The sequence below is a fragment of the Melozone crissalis genome, unplaced genomic scaffold (genome assembly GCF_028551555.1).
Source record: "Melozone crissalis strain CALT ecotype California unplaced genomic scaffold, PUWL_Pcris_2 ptg000068l_1, whole genome shotgun sequence".
Taxonomy (NCBI): domain Eukaryota; kingdom Metazoa; phylum Chordata; class Aves; order Passeriformes; family Passerellidae; genus Melozone; species Melozone crissalis.
The window spans coordinates 14,865,021-14,879,955 of record NW_026535846.1 but is presented as its reverse complement, the minus strand read 5'-3'; the positions used below and the strand labels follow the sequence as shown (position 1 = coordinate 14,879,955).

The window sequence follows — 14,935 nt, the reverse complement described above, 5'->3', positions numbered from 1 at the left end:
TGTGTTGCTCTCAGAGGAGCTCCTCAGGATGCCAGAGTGGCAGCCTCACTGCAGCACAGGAACAGCCAGCCTGGCACCCTGGGCACAGCCTGGAGAGATTGGCCGTCTGCATGGCATGACTGAAGTGCCTTTGAATGCAGCTGGAACACTGTACTCTGTGTGCAGTGTGAGTTCAGTAAGAAGAGTTAATTAGCCTTATCTGCTGTGTTCTCAGTGTTCTCAGGTAAGTGAAGTTGGCTGAAAGGGTAATTTTTGGCAAACTGTGTATTTTCTGTATCAGCTTTTAATTCAGTTTGTTTCGTGTCAGGCAACAGCTTTTCCTTCCGAAGTGAAAGATTTGACGAAGAGAATCCGCACAGTGCTCATGGCCACTGCTCAGATGAAGGAACACGAGAAGGACCCAGAAATGTTGGTGGATCTCCAGTACAGCTTGGCCAAGTCTTACGCAAGCACGCCTGAGCTCCGGAAGACGTGGCTGGACAGCATGGCCAAGATACACGTGAAGAACGGGGACTTCTCAGAGGTAATTTGTGCAACTCAAAACTGGTGCACAGCAGGACAGACGTACAGATAGATGGCATTTTGATAATGTCCCTTTGTGCTTTGCAGGCAGCCATGTGCTATGTTCACGTAGCAGCCCTCGTTGCAGAGTTCCTGCACAGGAAGAGTAAGTGTCTGCTGCTTTGGAGACACGAGGAGGATGATGGTGGGGTTTGAGGGTGTCAGAGTCTTTTTAAAGAAAAGGCTCTCTCAGTTTGGTAAATTGTTATTTTATAAACAAGCTGAAAAGGAAAAAGAAATTATTGCAGTGTATTAAGCTAGAAGATGATGAGTAGTTTCTAAGAAATGACAGTTGTTCATACCTGTTAACTTAGACAGCCACGCTAGCATGGTGCTAAGTGAAATAAGAGCTGACACATCATGTCTTGGTTTAAATGTTCACTTGTATTTTATATTAGGAAATGTGCTCACTGGGGAAGGCCATGTTAAAAACTGACTCAATATGATCATCAGAATTATTATTATAGGCAGTACAGAAAACTGTAGAATAAAACAGTCAAAATTCAGTCAAGAAATGAGACTGTAGCCTAACCATACACATATGTAAAGAACAATCAGAAAAAAAGGAGAGTTTTGTGGCTTAGTGCAAAACAGGAAGGAAGGACAGAGCTGTGTGTTCTCAAGTTACACCACATTGCAGGTTTTCTTTTAAATACCTGTTCTGCAGTTGATATATTGACCCCATTTCTCATTTCCATTTAAGGGAGTAATTGTTGAAGAAGACCCTTAACATTTCAGAAAGTTAAGGCTGCATGAAAGCTGATTGCCTTGGCTGGAAAGTCCTTCAGTGCCCTGCTCAGGGGGATTGGAGTCCCTCCAGATTCTGTACTTTGTCTTGGCAGAGTGGGAAAAATCAGGACTTGTTCTTGTGATATATATGCACGTTTCACATGGCTGCAGAGAGGGGGGTACTGAAAGTTTGCAATGTTTTATTTGTACACAAAGGCTGCTTACCACAAGTAGTGGTAAAGGAGAACTCCTAAAAGGGAAGAGGAACAAGTCCAAAAGAATATTAAATTAGGTTTGAACATTGAGTTATTTCTGTTACTGGCACTCTTTGCATATACAGAGGCTGGAATGATTCAGTAAAGGCTGAACTACCCAAAGCTTTGGGGTACCTAACTGTGCTTCCTTGCTAGGAGTGTGCAGTTCTGTGTGCTTACCACCCAGCTCTCCAGCAACAGCTGGGTAGGGATGGAGTTACTTTTCTTGCTTGGTAGCTGGAGCTCTGTTTTGGGTTCAGTGTGAGAGTAATGTTGACAGCACATGGCTGCTTTGGTTGTTTCTCAGTAGCATTTACTCCAAGCCAGGGACTTCTTCAGTGTCTCGTGCTGTGCCAGTGAGGAGCTGCACAAAAACATGGGAAGGAGAATAGCTGGGGCAGCTGACCTGAACTGGCCAAAGGGATATTTCGCATCTCAGAATGTCGTGCCCAATGCAGTTGCTGGGGGAGTTACCTGGAAAGGAGGCCAGTGTGGGAATGGTTTTGGCATTGGTCAGTAGGTGATGAGCAACTGTGTTGTGAATCACTTGATTTTCTTGAGGTTTATATATCTCTCTCTATTATTATTATTTCCTTAGTTTACTTAGTTTCAATTATTAAACTGTTCTTATCTCAACCCATGGGTTTTACTTCTTTTCCCTGATTTTCCTCCTCATCCCACCAGGGCTGAGTGGGGCAGTGAGAGTGTTGTTGAGTGGTATTGATTTGCCAGCTCAGGTCAAAGTACAGCAGCATGACACATTTGAGATAATTCCACTAATCCATTTGCTTTTGTCTGCTGCAGAACTGTTTCCCAGTGGATGCGCTGCCTTCAGGAAGATCACTCCCAACATTGATGAAGAAGGTGCAATGAAAGAAGATGGTGGCATGATGGATGTACATTACAGTGAGGTGAGGTCCTGTGCTGTAGATAGGAGGATGGGAGGATATTTGATATCTGGTTAGGATTTAGTTTTAGAATTCATTCATATAAGCTCTAACAAATTGCAGTGGTGTGCTGGTATCTGTAAACAAGACTGTTCCACTCCAATTTCCCAAGAGAAATCTGTTCTGGAGAATTTTCTGTGTGTGATTCAGACAGGTAAAACTCATGTAAGTTCTTGGTTCTATGAAGAGTTTTTCTAGCACAGAGGCTGAAAAAGCAGCACCCCAACCTCTGCCTGCTGTGTTATGCAAACACTGATGTTGCCAGCTCAGGGCAGCACAGCCGGGTGTGGTGTTTCCAAGAAGGGGCAATACAAAGTCAAGCTCTGCAAGGGAGAGGTCATCTTAGGGTGCCCCTGGAGTTAGGGCTGTTCTGCAGGATACCATGATAGCAGAACAATACAGAAACCCTGGCAAGGCCTTGGGGAAGTGGGTAGATCCTCCCATGAGTCATGAAGCCTCACAAGAACTTCTGCAGCATCCCTGTGCAGCTGCCTTGCTTTGGCCGTGTGGCTGAGCAAGGTGGCCCTGCAGCCCAGCTGCCCTTTCATCAGGGCTTGAGGATCCTTGGCATCACAGCCAATACTTGTTCCTTGGGTGTGTTTCTTAGTCATACACCTCTGATCTCCAGTGCTGTCCAAAAACTCTGTGAGAGTTTTTGCATGTTCCTGGGGGAGTAACTAAACATACTTGCTGGCTATTATGCTAATGGCTTATGAAGAATTAATGAACTTTTAAAAAATAACTTTTCCTTTTTCTCCTTCTTCCCCTTCCCCCTCCCCAAAATTTAGAATGCCTTTAGAAAGGCCAGGAATACACAGTGTTTAAACTTATGTAACTGCAATTACTTTTTCTGGGATCTGATAGAAGCGTCTGAAGTTAAAATGGTTTTATCTTCTAATCTGGAGTGTCAGTAACACCACCTATTTGGCTGCTGTCACAGGAGGTCCTGGTGGAGCTGCTGGAGCAGTGCATAGATGGCCTGTGGAAGGCAGAGCGTTATGAAACAATTTCTGAGGTTTCCAAACTGATCATTCCCATTTACGAAAAGCGGCGTGAATTTGAGGTGGGTATTTTCAACTCGTTTGCATAGAGCAGGTAATTTTCTAGACTGCTGAGAAATAAAAAACAGGGGACTTTTTTATTTTTGAAATTATGAGTTACTGAATTAGTGTCAGTAAAGCACACACTGTACCTCATTGCTGGTTATTAAAGAAATTACTGAAAGCAGTGATCTGAAAGGTATTTATCAAAGCTAATGGCATGGGTGACTCATGACTATTTAGTGAATAATTGCCACCTTCCTTCCTGTAAAAAAAACCCTTTTGTCTTTCCATATGCTCATTGAAGCTCTATTCTTTTTGAGACCTGAGGTTTTTAAGGGTTAAAACCAGAATGAGAGCAGCTTGAAGAAAGGACAAGATCTTGGGTACTTCAGTGGCAAGTGGAGAGGAAGGAAGGAGGCTGTTCCCAGCCTTGCTCCTTTCCCCATGTGCTGTGACCTGTGCTTCAGCTTAGTACTGGTCCTCTTTCCCTCCCTCTGTATGACCTCTTCCCCTCCCATCCAGCCATAAAACTGAACCTGGGAGGAGGGGAGAAAGCCTTACCTTGACCTATTTTTTCATTGTTAAAGCTGTTTTTAATCAAAAAAAGGCTTCCTGGGTAAAATATTGCCAGCTGCTCTGTGTGTGAAGGCTCAGTCAGGAAACACCCTGAGACACCCAGTGCACTGAGCCTTCTCTGCAGGGGCAGTGCTGTTCCTGCAGTCTGTGGTACCCTGCAGACCTGACACTAAGCATCTACTTAAAACCTGGTTTTTTAAACAAGATTGCATGAGTTCAACTTCTTTGGAAATTAGGGTTTCAATTCTCCAGAGGATTGTGTTCTGGTATCTCTGAAGCTTCTGGTGTTAGCTAGAATGTGCTGCTTGGAAAATCCTGCTTTCCTCATAATGTTAAAATCTGATTTCCAGAAACTCACCCAGCTGTACAGAACACTCCACGGAGCCTATGCTAAGATATTGGAAGTAATGCACTCAAGGAAGAGGCTCCTTGGAACCTTTTTCAGAGTGGCCTTTTATGGACAAGTGAGTATACACACTGGCTTGCCAGCTGCCCCTCACCAGGCATCCTGGCCCAAGAGCTGCTGCTCTGTCAGACCTGGAGTTGAAAAGCTCCTCTGGTGCAGCCACCAGTGTCTACATGAGTATTGCACGCTGGGGATGAGGGTTTGTATCTGTTTCCAGGAGCACTTGATTTATCATAAAGTTTATGATTCTGCCTGTAGGCTTTTCTTAAAACAACTCAGCAGTTAGGAAATGCCTTAGTGGGCTCAGAAAATGCTGAGGATTTTTTGTAATTATAGTTCTTGTAGTTACATAGACACAATTTAGTGTGGATAGTATATAACTAGTAACAGTATATAACTATAACCATAGTATATAAACAGTAGTAGTAACAGACTTTTTTTTTCTGCAAAAAAATGCTGCTCCCTTCTGGGTATTAGCAGAGTAAAAGGTTATGAGAGAAGCTGGAGGCAAAATATCTGTCAATGTTGATTACACACATGTAGAGATAGGTAGTGCTAGCGTTAGCTGAGGTGGCTGAAAAACTGAGTAAGATCTGGGGCTCAGAGTCCCAGGAAGTGGCATGATCTTATCACAGCTCATTGAAGTCTTCTGAGCTTAGAAGCAGCTGTGGTTTTATTTTTTTTCTCCACCTATAGCAGTTAATAAAGTGTGATACCCTCATATCCTTTCTGTCTCTGAACAACCTGATTCTGCTTGAGGACTCAACCAAGGGGAGGTGCAGGACCCCTCTTTAGAAAACACCATGTACATTTTATTGGCCTTGCCTTTCCTTATTCCTTCTTTTCGAGGAGATGATAAATACCCCTGAAACCCTCATGGGTTTGTACCTTTGAATGTCACTGTCACAACATACCACAGCAGTGACTTTTGCTGCAGCAGACATGCATTTTATATTTACCCTCATCTTCCCTGTAACTTTGGATATGTAAAAAGTGAATAAGGTTAGCAACAGATAAAAGGAAACAACTGCTGGCTTAGTTTTCTGGAAGTTGGAAATAACTGGATCAGCCCTTAAAATTGAGCTGTGGAGCATCCCAACAACCAGTACTTGATCCAGTTTTGCACTTTGAAGCTTTTCTGGCTTTATATTCCAGCTACACGCAGATAGCTTAACGCTGTGTCACGAGTTCTAGCTGGAGCAGTTCACCAAAGCATGAAGTTCCCATGCTGTTTCCATTATGGGTAAGACTGGTGATGCAAACACAGCCTTTGATGTGTTTTGGTCTCCATTTACAGTAAACACACCAAATCCCACTTCCCTGCATACAAGAGGAATTAAAGCACAGGAAACCCATTTCTTTTTTTTATTGCTTAAAGTCTCTTGCAGCTTACACAAATTCTTGAATTTCTGACTGTTCCTGTGGCTCTGCTGTCAGGGCTTCCTCATCTCACGTATCTCTCTGCTCCTTCTCTCTACCTTGTTTTTGTGGTTTTTTCTCCTGCCTATCTCTTTCTAACCTTCCAAAAGGTCAAATGCTGGCCAAACCATCTTCCACATAGTTTAGATTTCTCACTGGTTCTACTCAAGTAGTGATGCATTGTGTTTGTGTTGGTTGAAGAATTTTATTTTTTTAGACCATTTTTGAAGGAAGCTATTAAACAGGCAAAGTTCAGTGAGACTTTATGAGCCATAGTCTTCCAAAACTTTTTGGCTTTCTGAAATGTTAGTTGAAGCTTGCTTTACAAACATCAAATCTAACATAAAAGTTTTCTAAATGAAGAAAGACAACTATTCCTCACTGGTTTTTTTGTTGGTGTTTTTTTTTTTTTTTTTGTGGTTAATGCCAGACATTCTTTGAGGAAGAAGATGGGAAGGAATACGTCTATAAGGAGCCCAAACTGACAGGCCTCTCAGAGATCTCCTTCAGACTTCTTAAACTTTATGGAGAAAAATTTGGGTCAGAGACTGTAAAGATTATCCAGGATTCTAATAAGGTAGAGTTAAACTGTGGAGGTGCCGGAGGATGGCAGAGCATCTCTTCCTTCTGCCAGTGGGAGAATGAGCCCTCTCCTCCACCCTCTTACCCTATTGCCCCTGGCATCCTCCTGCTCCTGTGTGTGGAAATGTTGCACAGCTTGACCAGTGCTGGTGCTGCTGTGGCTCCCAGGTGTGAATTCTGACTGGAAATTGCAATCCCCACTGCACTGAGCCTTGCTGAAGGCATTAGAAGCCAGCACAGAACATCAGTCACTGGAAGCAGAGTTACTTCTTGTTGCTTTGATGCTGCAAGTCTAAAAGAAAACCTCTTGGGGCCTTGCAGCCTTAGATGGAATACTTATTTATGTTCCTTGCAAGAGCTGTGCACACCCTTGGGCTGCAGTGGGATTTATCTGGGCAGTGCTGGTGATCCCAAAGCTGGTTTAGTGCAGGCCTGCAGGTTTGGCTGGCCCAGCACTGCATGAGCACTGGGTCATGTCTGGACACTTTGTGGCCACATTAAAAGGACTGAGTGGCTCAGAATTGTGCTGCCTTGATGGATCAGGGGACGTGGCTGCCTGCTGCAGGAACAGCTTGTTTGGCACCATGTCATGTATTTCTTGTGCCACACCTCCTTGTCTTATCTGCTGGTGCATGGTCTAGACATACCAGCTGAAGGCAGAAGGAGCATTTGGCATGTCATTGGCTTTCCTGCAGTGAGGGCAGATCGGCAGGCATTTATTTTAAATCAGATCCCAGTGAATAGATTAGCCAATTATAACTTCTTAACCTTTGCTCCCCCTGTGAGTAACCCTCTTATTTCATAGGTGAACATTAAAGACCTTGATCCCAAGTATGCCCATATTCAAGTGACTTATGTGAAGCCCTACTTTGAAGACAAAGAAATGTCTGAAAGAAAAACTGAATTTGAAAGAAATCATAATATCAGTAGATTTGTGTTTGAAACTCCTTACACTTTATCTGGAAAAAAGCATGGCAGTGTGGAAGAGCAGTGCAAAAAAAGGACCATTCTAACTAGTAAGTACAAATACCTGAACATGAAACAATATCAGTAACTATTAGGAGACCTTTTCTAGCTCATGAAAATATTCAAGAAATGTGTACAAATTCTCTCAGCTCAATCAGAATTATAAGACAATATTCTGGTTGGGAGGAGGAATTTACCTTGTGTTTTTTATGTGCACATTTTTACAGATTAAAAAATCTTCCTGGTAAATTATAGCCTTGTTTGGGATTTCACATCCCCAGGGGCAAGAATCTGCTCGTATATGTTCTATGAAGAGTATTCCTATGTGCTGCTCATATGACTTCTCAATCTGTACATTTCTTTTGTTGTTTCTGCTAGCTTTGAACTCCTTTCCATATGTTAAGAAGAGAATTCCAGTCAATTATGAACATCAAGTTAATTTGAAGCCAATTGATGTCGCTACTGATGAAATAAAGGACAAGACAGCAGAGCTGCAGCAACTCTGCAGCTCTGCTGGTGATGTTGACATGATCCAGCTGCAGCTCAAACTGCAGGGCTGTGTCTCTGTGCAGGTCAGTCTGCTTGATGTCTGCTCACAATTGCATTTACATGCACAGCTCGGGGTGAGGCATGGTCACAGCACATTTACTTTCCAGAAATCATTAACTACCCAGGCTTCAGGGCTGCCCTGCTCCAGCACAACCTCCCTGTCACCTTCAGTGCTACACACACAGCTGGCTCATGGGAATAAACATTTCCTCCAGTGCTGTTTACAGTGTCAAGTCCAAGTGTAATTGCACATTAATTAGCCATAAGTAACTGCTGAAACATACTCAAGGTTGTACTGTAAGGATCAGGCACAAAGAGCTTTTTGTGAGTCTGCCTTCTCAAGCTGGATGAGTGACCTTAGGACTCAGACCATGCTGCTTTTCCACACAGAAATAAGAGGAAAATATGAGGAAACAATCTTAATATCTCTTTTTGTCTCAGCAGGAGTTCTAGCATAAATGATTTCTTCTTTCATTCTAGGTTAATGCTGGTCCTTTGGCCTATGCCAGAGCTTTCCTAAGTGACAGCCAGTCCAGCAAATATCCTGCTAAGAAGGTGAATGAGTTAAAAGAAATGTTCAGGTAGGATTTCTAATGTAATAAAAACTAGCAGCTGGCTGGAAGATGGTACCTGCTCTGATTATGTTTTTGTCTGTCTCCAAACTCAGCAGATGCTGTATACTTAAATATGTCTTATAAAGATCCAAGTTTCGTGGGGTTGTGGGTGCTCACACATTTAAAAAAAGCCAATGAAATTATATATATCAAGAGTATATATATCAAGATATATGTTCCCAAGTCCAGGGCTGGGCTCTCCATGAGGAGATTTGCCTGAACACTTGCTTCAACAGTTTCTGTGGGTTTTTGAGATTATCACATAAAGTATGTTTGAAAACCAGAGATCTGACAGTCCAGAGGCTCAAGGGTCTTTGATATTTTGTATTGTTCGCCAGTTTTTCCAAGGGGATTTTTTGCTAGCTTATGATGAACTTAAAATACTTTAAAGAAAATCCCTTCTCAGTTTATGGAAGAGCACTGATCTTGTTTCTGTTGCTAATTTTTGAAACTGTGTGACTTGCGCAGGTGTTTTTCCAATTTCTGGACCTCTCAGGTGCAACCAGCTGCCCACCAACCCCTTCTGTGCTGGTGGCTCCCATTTCACCCATTTCTCCATTGTCATTGTATGAAGAAAGCAGCATTTGGGCCAATCCCCTTCTCCTTCCGTGTACCAAGTGACCTGGCAGTGAGGGAGCAATCCCTGAGAACATGCCATGCATGGTTGTACTTTCCAGCCTTGCAGTGCAAACACTGTCTCCATTTCAATTGTGAATGTATTTTTATTGAGCTTTATAAAAAAGGAAAATATGTGTGTTAAATGAAGCAAAGGAACAATAACAGACCTCAGAAAGAGCATTACAGTTCCCCATGGTGTGAATTTCCTTCTGGAGGGTGCCTGACCTCTGACAGCCCTGCTGTGTCACACACACTCAGCTCTGGCCAGCCCTGCAGGACTGGCTGTGCCACCTCCTGAGGATACAGGCTCACAGGAGCTCCAGCAGAAAGCCCAATGCCTGTGTTGCAGTCCCTCTTCATTCCCTGATTCCCTGGGCCAGGGATACCCCTGGAATTTGTCTTGCCCCAAACACAGGAGAAGAGGGGGTGGGAAATACTGAGATCTGCCTGTCTGTTCAGTTGCTTGCTTTCATAGAAGACTGGGCTGTTGTAATGCCCCAAGTTCATTCCTTTCCTCCCCAGGAAGTTTATCCAAGCCTGTGGAATTGCTCTGGAGCTCAACGAGCGTCTCATTAAGGAGGATCAAGTGGAGTACCACGAGGGGTTAAAGTCAAACTTCCAGGATATGGTGAAAGAGCTTTCTGACATCATCCATGAACAGGCACGTACTGCACATGGGGAGCCCACAGAGGTGGCTCTCTGTGCTGGAAAACTGACTAAGCTGAGAGCTGGCTGGGAACTGAAAATGTGATCACTCCTCGAGTTCTGTAGCTAAATATGAACGGGCGAGTAAGCGAATGTGAAATTAGGCTGTAGAGCTGGTGGGTTCCTAAAACTGCTTGCTGTTGACTGGAGATCTCAGCCTGATGTTGGTATTCAGAGTGCTGCAGGGTGAAGTCTTCAGGACACACCACTGTCTGCCATGGCCATCAGAAATCCTGTGCCGTGTTCTGCATCGCATTTGAAAATTATAAGGAGGTCATAGGTCAAAGTTCTCTGGCAGAATTTCCATTTCCTCGGTTATAGCCAGCTTATGGGGTTTTTTTTAATGTTATATTTCCTTATGTATGTTTTCTTACAATTTTGGCCTAATGCCAACATGCCATTTCTATGCACTGTTAAAATTCATGCTAGTTTATCTGATCTATAATTTTATGTTTTCTTGGATCTTTCTAGGAAAATACTTTTTAATAGTAGCATCAGAGAGGTGAGAGATTCAAAGAGCAGTTGTACTTCATCTAGTGTTATGCTGTGAAATTAGATGAGAACTATATTTCTGAAGTAATTTCCATGCCTCTGCTCTTTAATGTTGCCTTCATTATGACGAAAGAAAGCTTGTAGAGTTATAGCATCAAGGATATAAAATCAACAATACAGACTGCATTGTGGTTCATACAACTTGAAATTTAAAAGAATGCTTTCGGGATCTCCCAGTTAGTCAATATACAGTCTATGTGTGACTATGAACTAAGGATGCAACATGTTAACTCAATAAAAATGAGTTGGGTAGTTAGTTGAGTAGTTGTTCACACTAAGTGAAAAATCTACAAATGGCAAAATAATACAACTGCACCAGGCTGCTGTTTCTAAATGAGGTTGATTTACAATGAAATAATGCTTATGGGAATCAGAGTCTTGTTATGGAATAGTACAATATCATTTCAGGGCAGCAGTCTCATGATGGGGATGAATTTTGTTGTAGGAGTGTAAGGGTGGATCCATTCAGAGTGACTGCTGCATTTCTGTTGCTTTTGTTAGATTCCCCTTCTATTCTGCTCGTGGCCACCATTGTTTTAGTGGGCAAACTATTGATTTTGCACATTTGCCACACTGGTTTTTTCATTGCCACTACCTGCAGAGAGGCTTGTTCACAAGAGCTGCCACCTGCTTACTCTAAGCTGTTTGCCAGTGCCAAGACTTCTAATTTGCATGCAGCTGCTGAAACTTTTGTGGCTTTTGAATTTTGCAATAGTCAAATAAAAAACAAATCACTCAGTCCTGCACTGTCAAAGTACAATAGCTAAGATTATTTTAGCACAAAGAAGCATTGTTAAAACACACCCCCTGCTACCTCAATAGATTTATCCACTGCTGTGTTGTCTTTGCTTAACGGGCAAAGTATGACTGAAATGTCCAAGTGAAGGGCTTCCTTGGAAGGATATACTTTTCACTTTCTTCTTGTAATAGCTCAAAAGGCAGCTTAAAATACTGTGTTTATGAACACTGTTCTTTATAGTTGCACAACATGATGATGTACAACAGCTGACTTGAACTTTTCATTGCCATCAAATGACCTAATATCTAACAAATTCATCCTAATGGAATAAGTTTTTTTTTTCTTATTTTGCAACATTACTCAGTTAAATGTGAAGAGTATAGTGCATTAACTGAGGGTTCTCACTGCAAATGGCATATGCTTTTCTAAGTATTGTCAGTGTCCTAAAGCAGCACAGGCACTGCCCTTTGTTTGAGATGCAAGAGCAGATGGTAATCACTGGGTCAGCCTGTGACCTATTTACAGATCTTTTAAGCTACAATGTAAACACAAAAAATTTATAAACGGCAGCTGAACAGGTCCAGGAAATTCCAGAGACTGGCAGAAAGCTGGATTTCTAGAGGCTGTTTATGATGGCCAGTGATCTCAGTTTCACTACTGCAATTTCAAAGTAAACTAACTCGACTGGTGAACCACATGGTGAAAATAAATGCACAGTCAGCTTTGCCATTCCAGCTGGATCCTGTGCTGTCAGGGTGTCCTTCAGGCTGCAGAATACAAAATGTGGATACAGAGGGAGTGAGTGTCTTTGGGATTTAGCTGCATGTACTCCCCATGCTCACAAAAAACCTATTAGAATTCTGTTACTGATGAGACATTATAAAAAATTGTTATACAGAGAACTGTTTCTTTTCCACAGTGCATAGTTGTAACTAAAAGTGATCCAGTAATACACAGAATGGTGTTTAAATTAATGCTACAGAAATCACTAAACTATTCTTCTTTCTCATTTCTTTGTTATGCTGCGTTTGTGAAACAGCTTTGAAGACAAGGTTGGATATCTCTTTTGCATACCTTTTAAACAGCTTGATTATCATAATGAAGTGAAACCTGTACTGAATTTGTGATTGTTTTGCTTTGTTTAGATCTATCATGAAGACACAATGCATTCACCGTGGATGCAGGACTCCCTTCACGTCTTCTGTGCCATCAGTGGAACCTCTGGTGATGGAAGTTACTACTCACTCAGACCCACTGCTGACATATAAACATATCAGTCATATCTTACAGAGCCTCCTCAGGAATTCTTGGAACTGTACAAAGGATGTTTAAAACCATATATGATGAGCAAAGATTGAATTGCAGGATGGTTTGATTTGTTTTGCTTCAGGTTTTTTTTTTCCCCACAAAAAAAGTTGCCATGCTTTCAAACAGGGTGCTTGCTTATTTTGCTGAGCAACATTGAAAGTGCCTGGACATTGCACCACTGTGCTTGTTTTCTACTATTTTTTTTAAGCTAAATGAACAGCAGGATGTGGAAAGGCAATTATCTAAATACATGTTGAATTGCTGAACTATGAATCAAAATAATGACGTACTGTGTAAAGTTGTACAATGGAATATAATAAAATGTAAAACTACTTTGTAAATAGAAGGACTGTAGAGTATATAGAAATTAGCATTTTATCATATTTGCTGCTAAAAGCTTTGTTGGACAGGGGATGTGAAGGAGAAATTGTATTTACTGGTAAGAGACCTTTCTCTTTTAAAAAGTGACTTGGGGTCCACATACCCCTATTGCACTTAATGAGAGTAAACTTGCCCTAGTCTGGAATAATAAAACCTAAGTCAGAAATTATAATTTTCATACATCCTCAGAGCAGATATTTCTAAAGTAATCTCCATGAAAGTTGAGCTTACTGTAGCTGATTCCAATTTTGGATAAATTTTCACAGCTGCAGGAGAGGATGGATTGTACTCACCGAGAGCAAACCTGAGAGATGTGTCATTTGATAAGAGTTTCCTCCTGCTTGCCACTCATCGTCTCACACAGATAGGAACTCTGAGAACAGCTTTATTTGAATTGGAAATTATAAGGTGCTTTAATAACTTTCGGAAAAATTATAATAATCAGAGAGATGCGGTTTAAAAACTTGCAGCACATAAAAATAACTTACACAAATTTGAGGGATTTGTTAGCACCACAAGTCATGCATGTTCCCTCCTGTTAAGCAGATTTGTTCTCTGTAAGCTCATTGTTTTTGTCTGATAGGTGGTTGGAGAAAATGTATTTTCCAGAATTCTTTTATTCCTTCTTCCCCTTCCCAAAGCTTTCATACATTCTCTGCCTCTTTTTTAATATCACGCGTTAGATTCAGGAAGAAGAACACAGTTCAGTAATTCTTTTATCCAGCGACATTTTTAACATCAGTGTTTTTCAAAATCCTATCAATTGTAAATATGGTTCCAGCAGTTCATATGGGAAGGGTGGGAGTTTTAAGGATATGTAAAAAAATGTCATAATAAAAGGACTTCAGCTGGGTATTTAGCTTGGCTGTAGTGTCTATAAAATGTTACGCTTCTACGTTTTTGTGACAAAAATTATCTTCAAATAGTAACTGGACCACATTTCAAAATGTTTATTATGCATGATTCTAAATACCTACAATTATTTGTATTCTGAGAAAATAATGTTGTGATCCATGAATTCACCCATTAGCTGTTTCAAGCAAAATACAGATGTGCCTATAACAAACCAGCCACATTTCTGCTTCTATGTGCTTTTGTGCCAGACAGGCTCTAAATTTAGCACAAACTTTAAGTAAGAGGAAGAGAGATTAGTGTGTGTAAATATGGTTAGCACCTTCCTCATTGTTATCTTTCAACAAATAATATTTAAAAGCATGTAGTGAGAGTTTTCCAAATTACTTTACTAAGAGGTGTGAAGTTCATTATTAGTCAATCCAATACAAGGTACCTTTGGAGCTAATTGACCTCTAAATATCAGTAGTAAAAGAATGTCTTGACTAGAGTCAGCAGATGTATGAGATGCAGACATCCAAAAGCTCTTGCTTGCACTGTAGCTCTTTCAGATACTACAGAAAACCTCCTTTTCCTGGATTTGCAGGGAGATCCTTATGCATGTTTTTGGACATTTTTAATGTTCTGAGATAATATTGTTGGCTGAATTTTCAATTTCTATTCCTTATCTTTACTGGAATTCCAGTGGAATTCTTACCTGTATCTTCAGATATCTTTTAATGGTCCAAGATGAATTTTTGTCTGAACTTCCGAAGCTGTTGATATTGGAGTTGTTCTGCCATTTCACTGTCATATACTGGGAAGCTGTCAAAGTAACTGGGACCAAAAAAGAAGTGCTTAATATCAGTCCAATTAGGATATATTCAGTCACTGCATTTCAGAAGATACACTTATTTGTGGTTTTAATGAATTACATAAATTATATGCCCTAAGGATTAGCCTTCTGTCCTGCTAAATAATTTTTCTGGATTTTCTACAGAAAAATCTCTTTTTTGGATAGATTATAAGAAGACTGATAACAAACCAGCTTGTTTTTCCTTTGTGTATTCAACCCATCTAGAAAGGATGAGGAGTGACCATTATTTTACAGCTGGTTTTGGGACAATGATGCCAAGAAGATGATCCCATTTTCTC

At 41.2% G+C, this 14,935-nt stretch overlaps 1 protein-coding gene across 5 annotated transcripts in view; it reads left to right on the top strand.

The window, feature by feature from the left end:
• Positions 1-14,762, top strand: part of DOCK11 (dedicator of cytokinesis 11) — a 77,367-nt gene extending 62,605 nt beyond the window's left edge. For 4 of the 5 annotated variants that reach the window (XM_054289358.1, XM_054289357.1, XM_054289361.1 and 1 more), the window contains 11 exons: positions 308-523; positions 610-667; positions 2,349-2,455; positions 3,432-3,554; positions 4,461-4,574; positions 6,366-6,512; positions 7,323-7,533; positions 7,862-8,055; positions 8,513-8,613; positions 9,787-9,925; positions 12,406-14,762. In XM_054289358.1, the coding sequence (XP_054145333.1) occupies positions 308-523; positions 610-667; positions 2,349-2,455; positions 3,432-3,554; positions 4,461-4,574; positions 6,366-6,512; positions 7,323-7,533; positions 7,862-8,055; positions 8,513-8,613; positions 9,787-9,925; positions 12,406-12,528 (1,533 nt within the window). In that variant the 3' untranslated portion in view covers positions 12,529-14,762. Of the gene's footprint in view, positions 1-307; positions 524-609; positions 668-2,348; positions 2,456-3,431; positions 3,555-4,460; positions 4,575-6,365; positions 6,513-7,322; positions 7,534-7,861; positions 8,056-8,512; positions 8,614-9,786; positions 9,926-12,299; positions 12,313-12,405 lie in introns of all 5 variants that reach the window. The other variant, XM_054289359.1, reaches the window with a different exon arrangement.
• Positions 14,763-14,935: the final 173 nt, after the last annotated feature.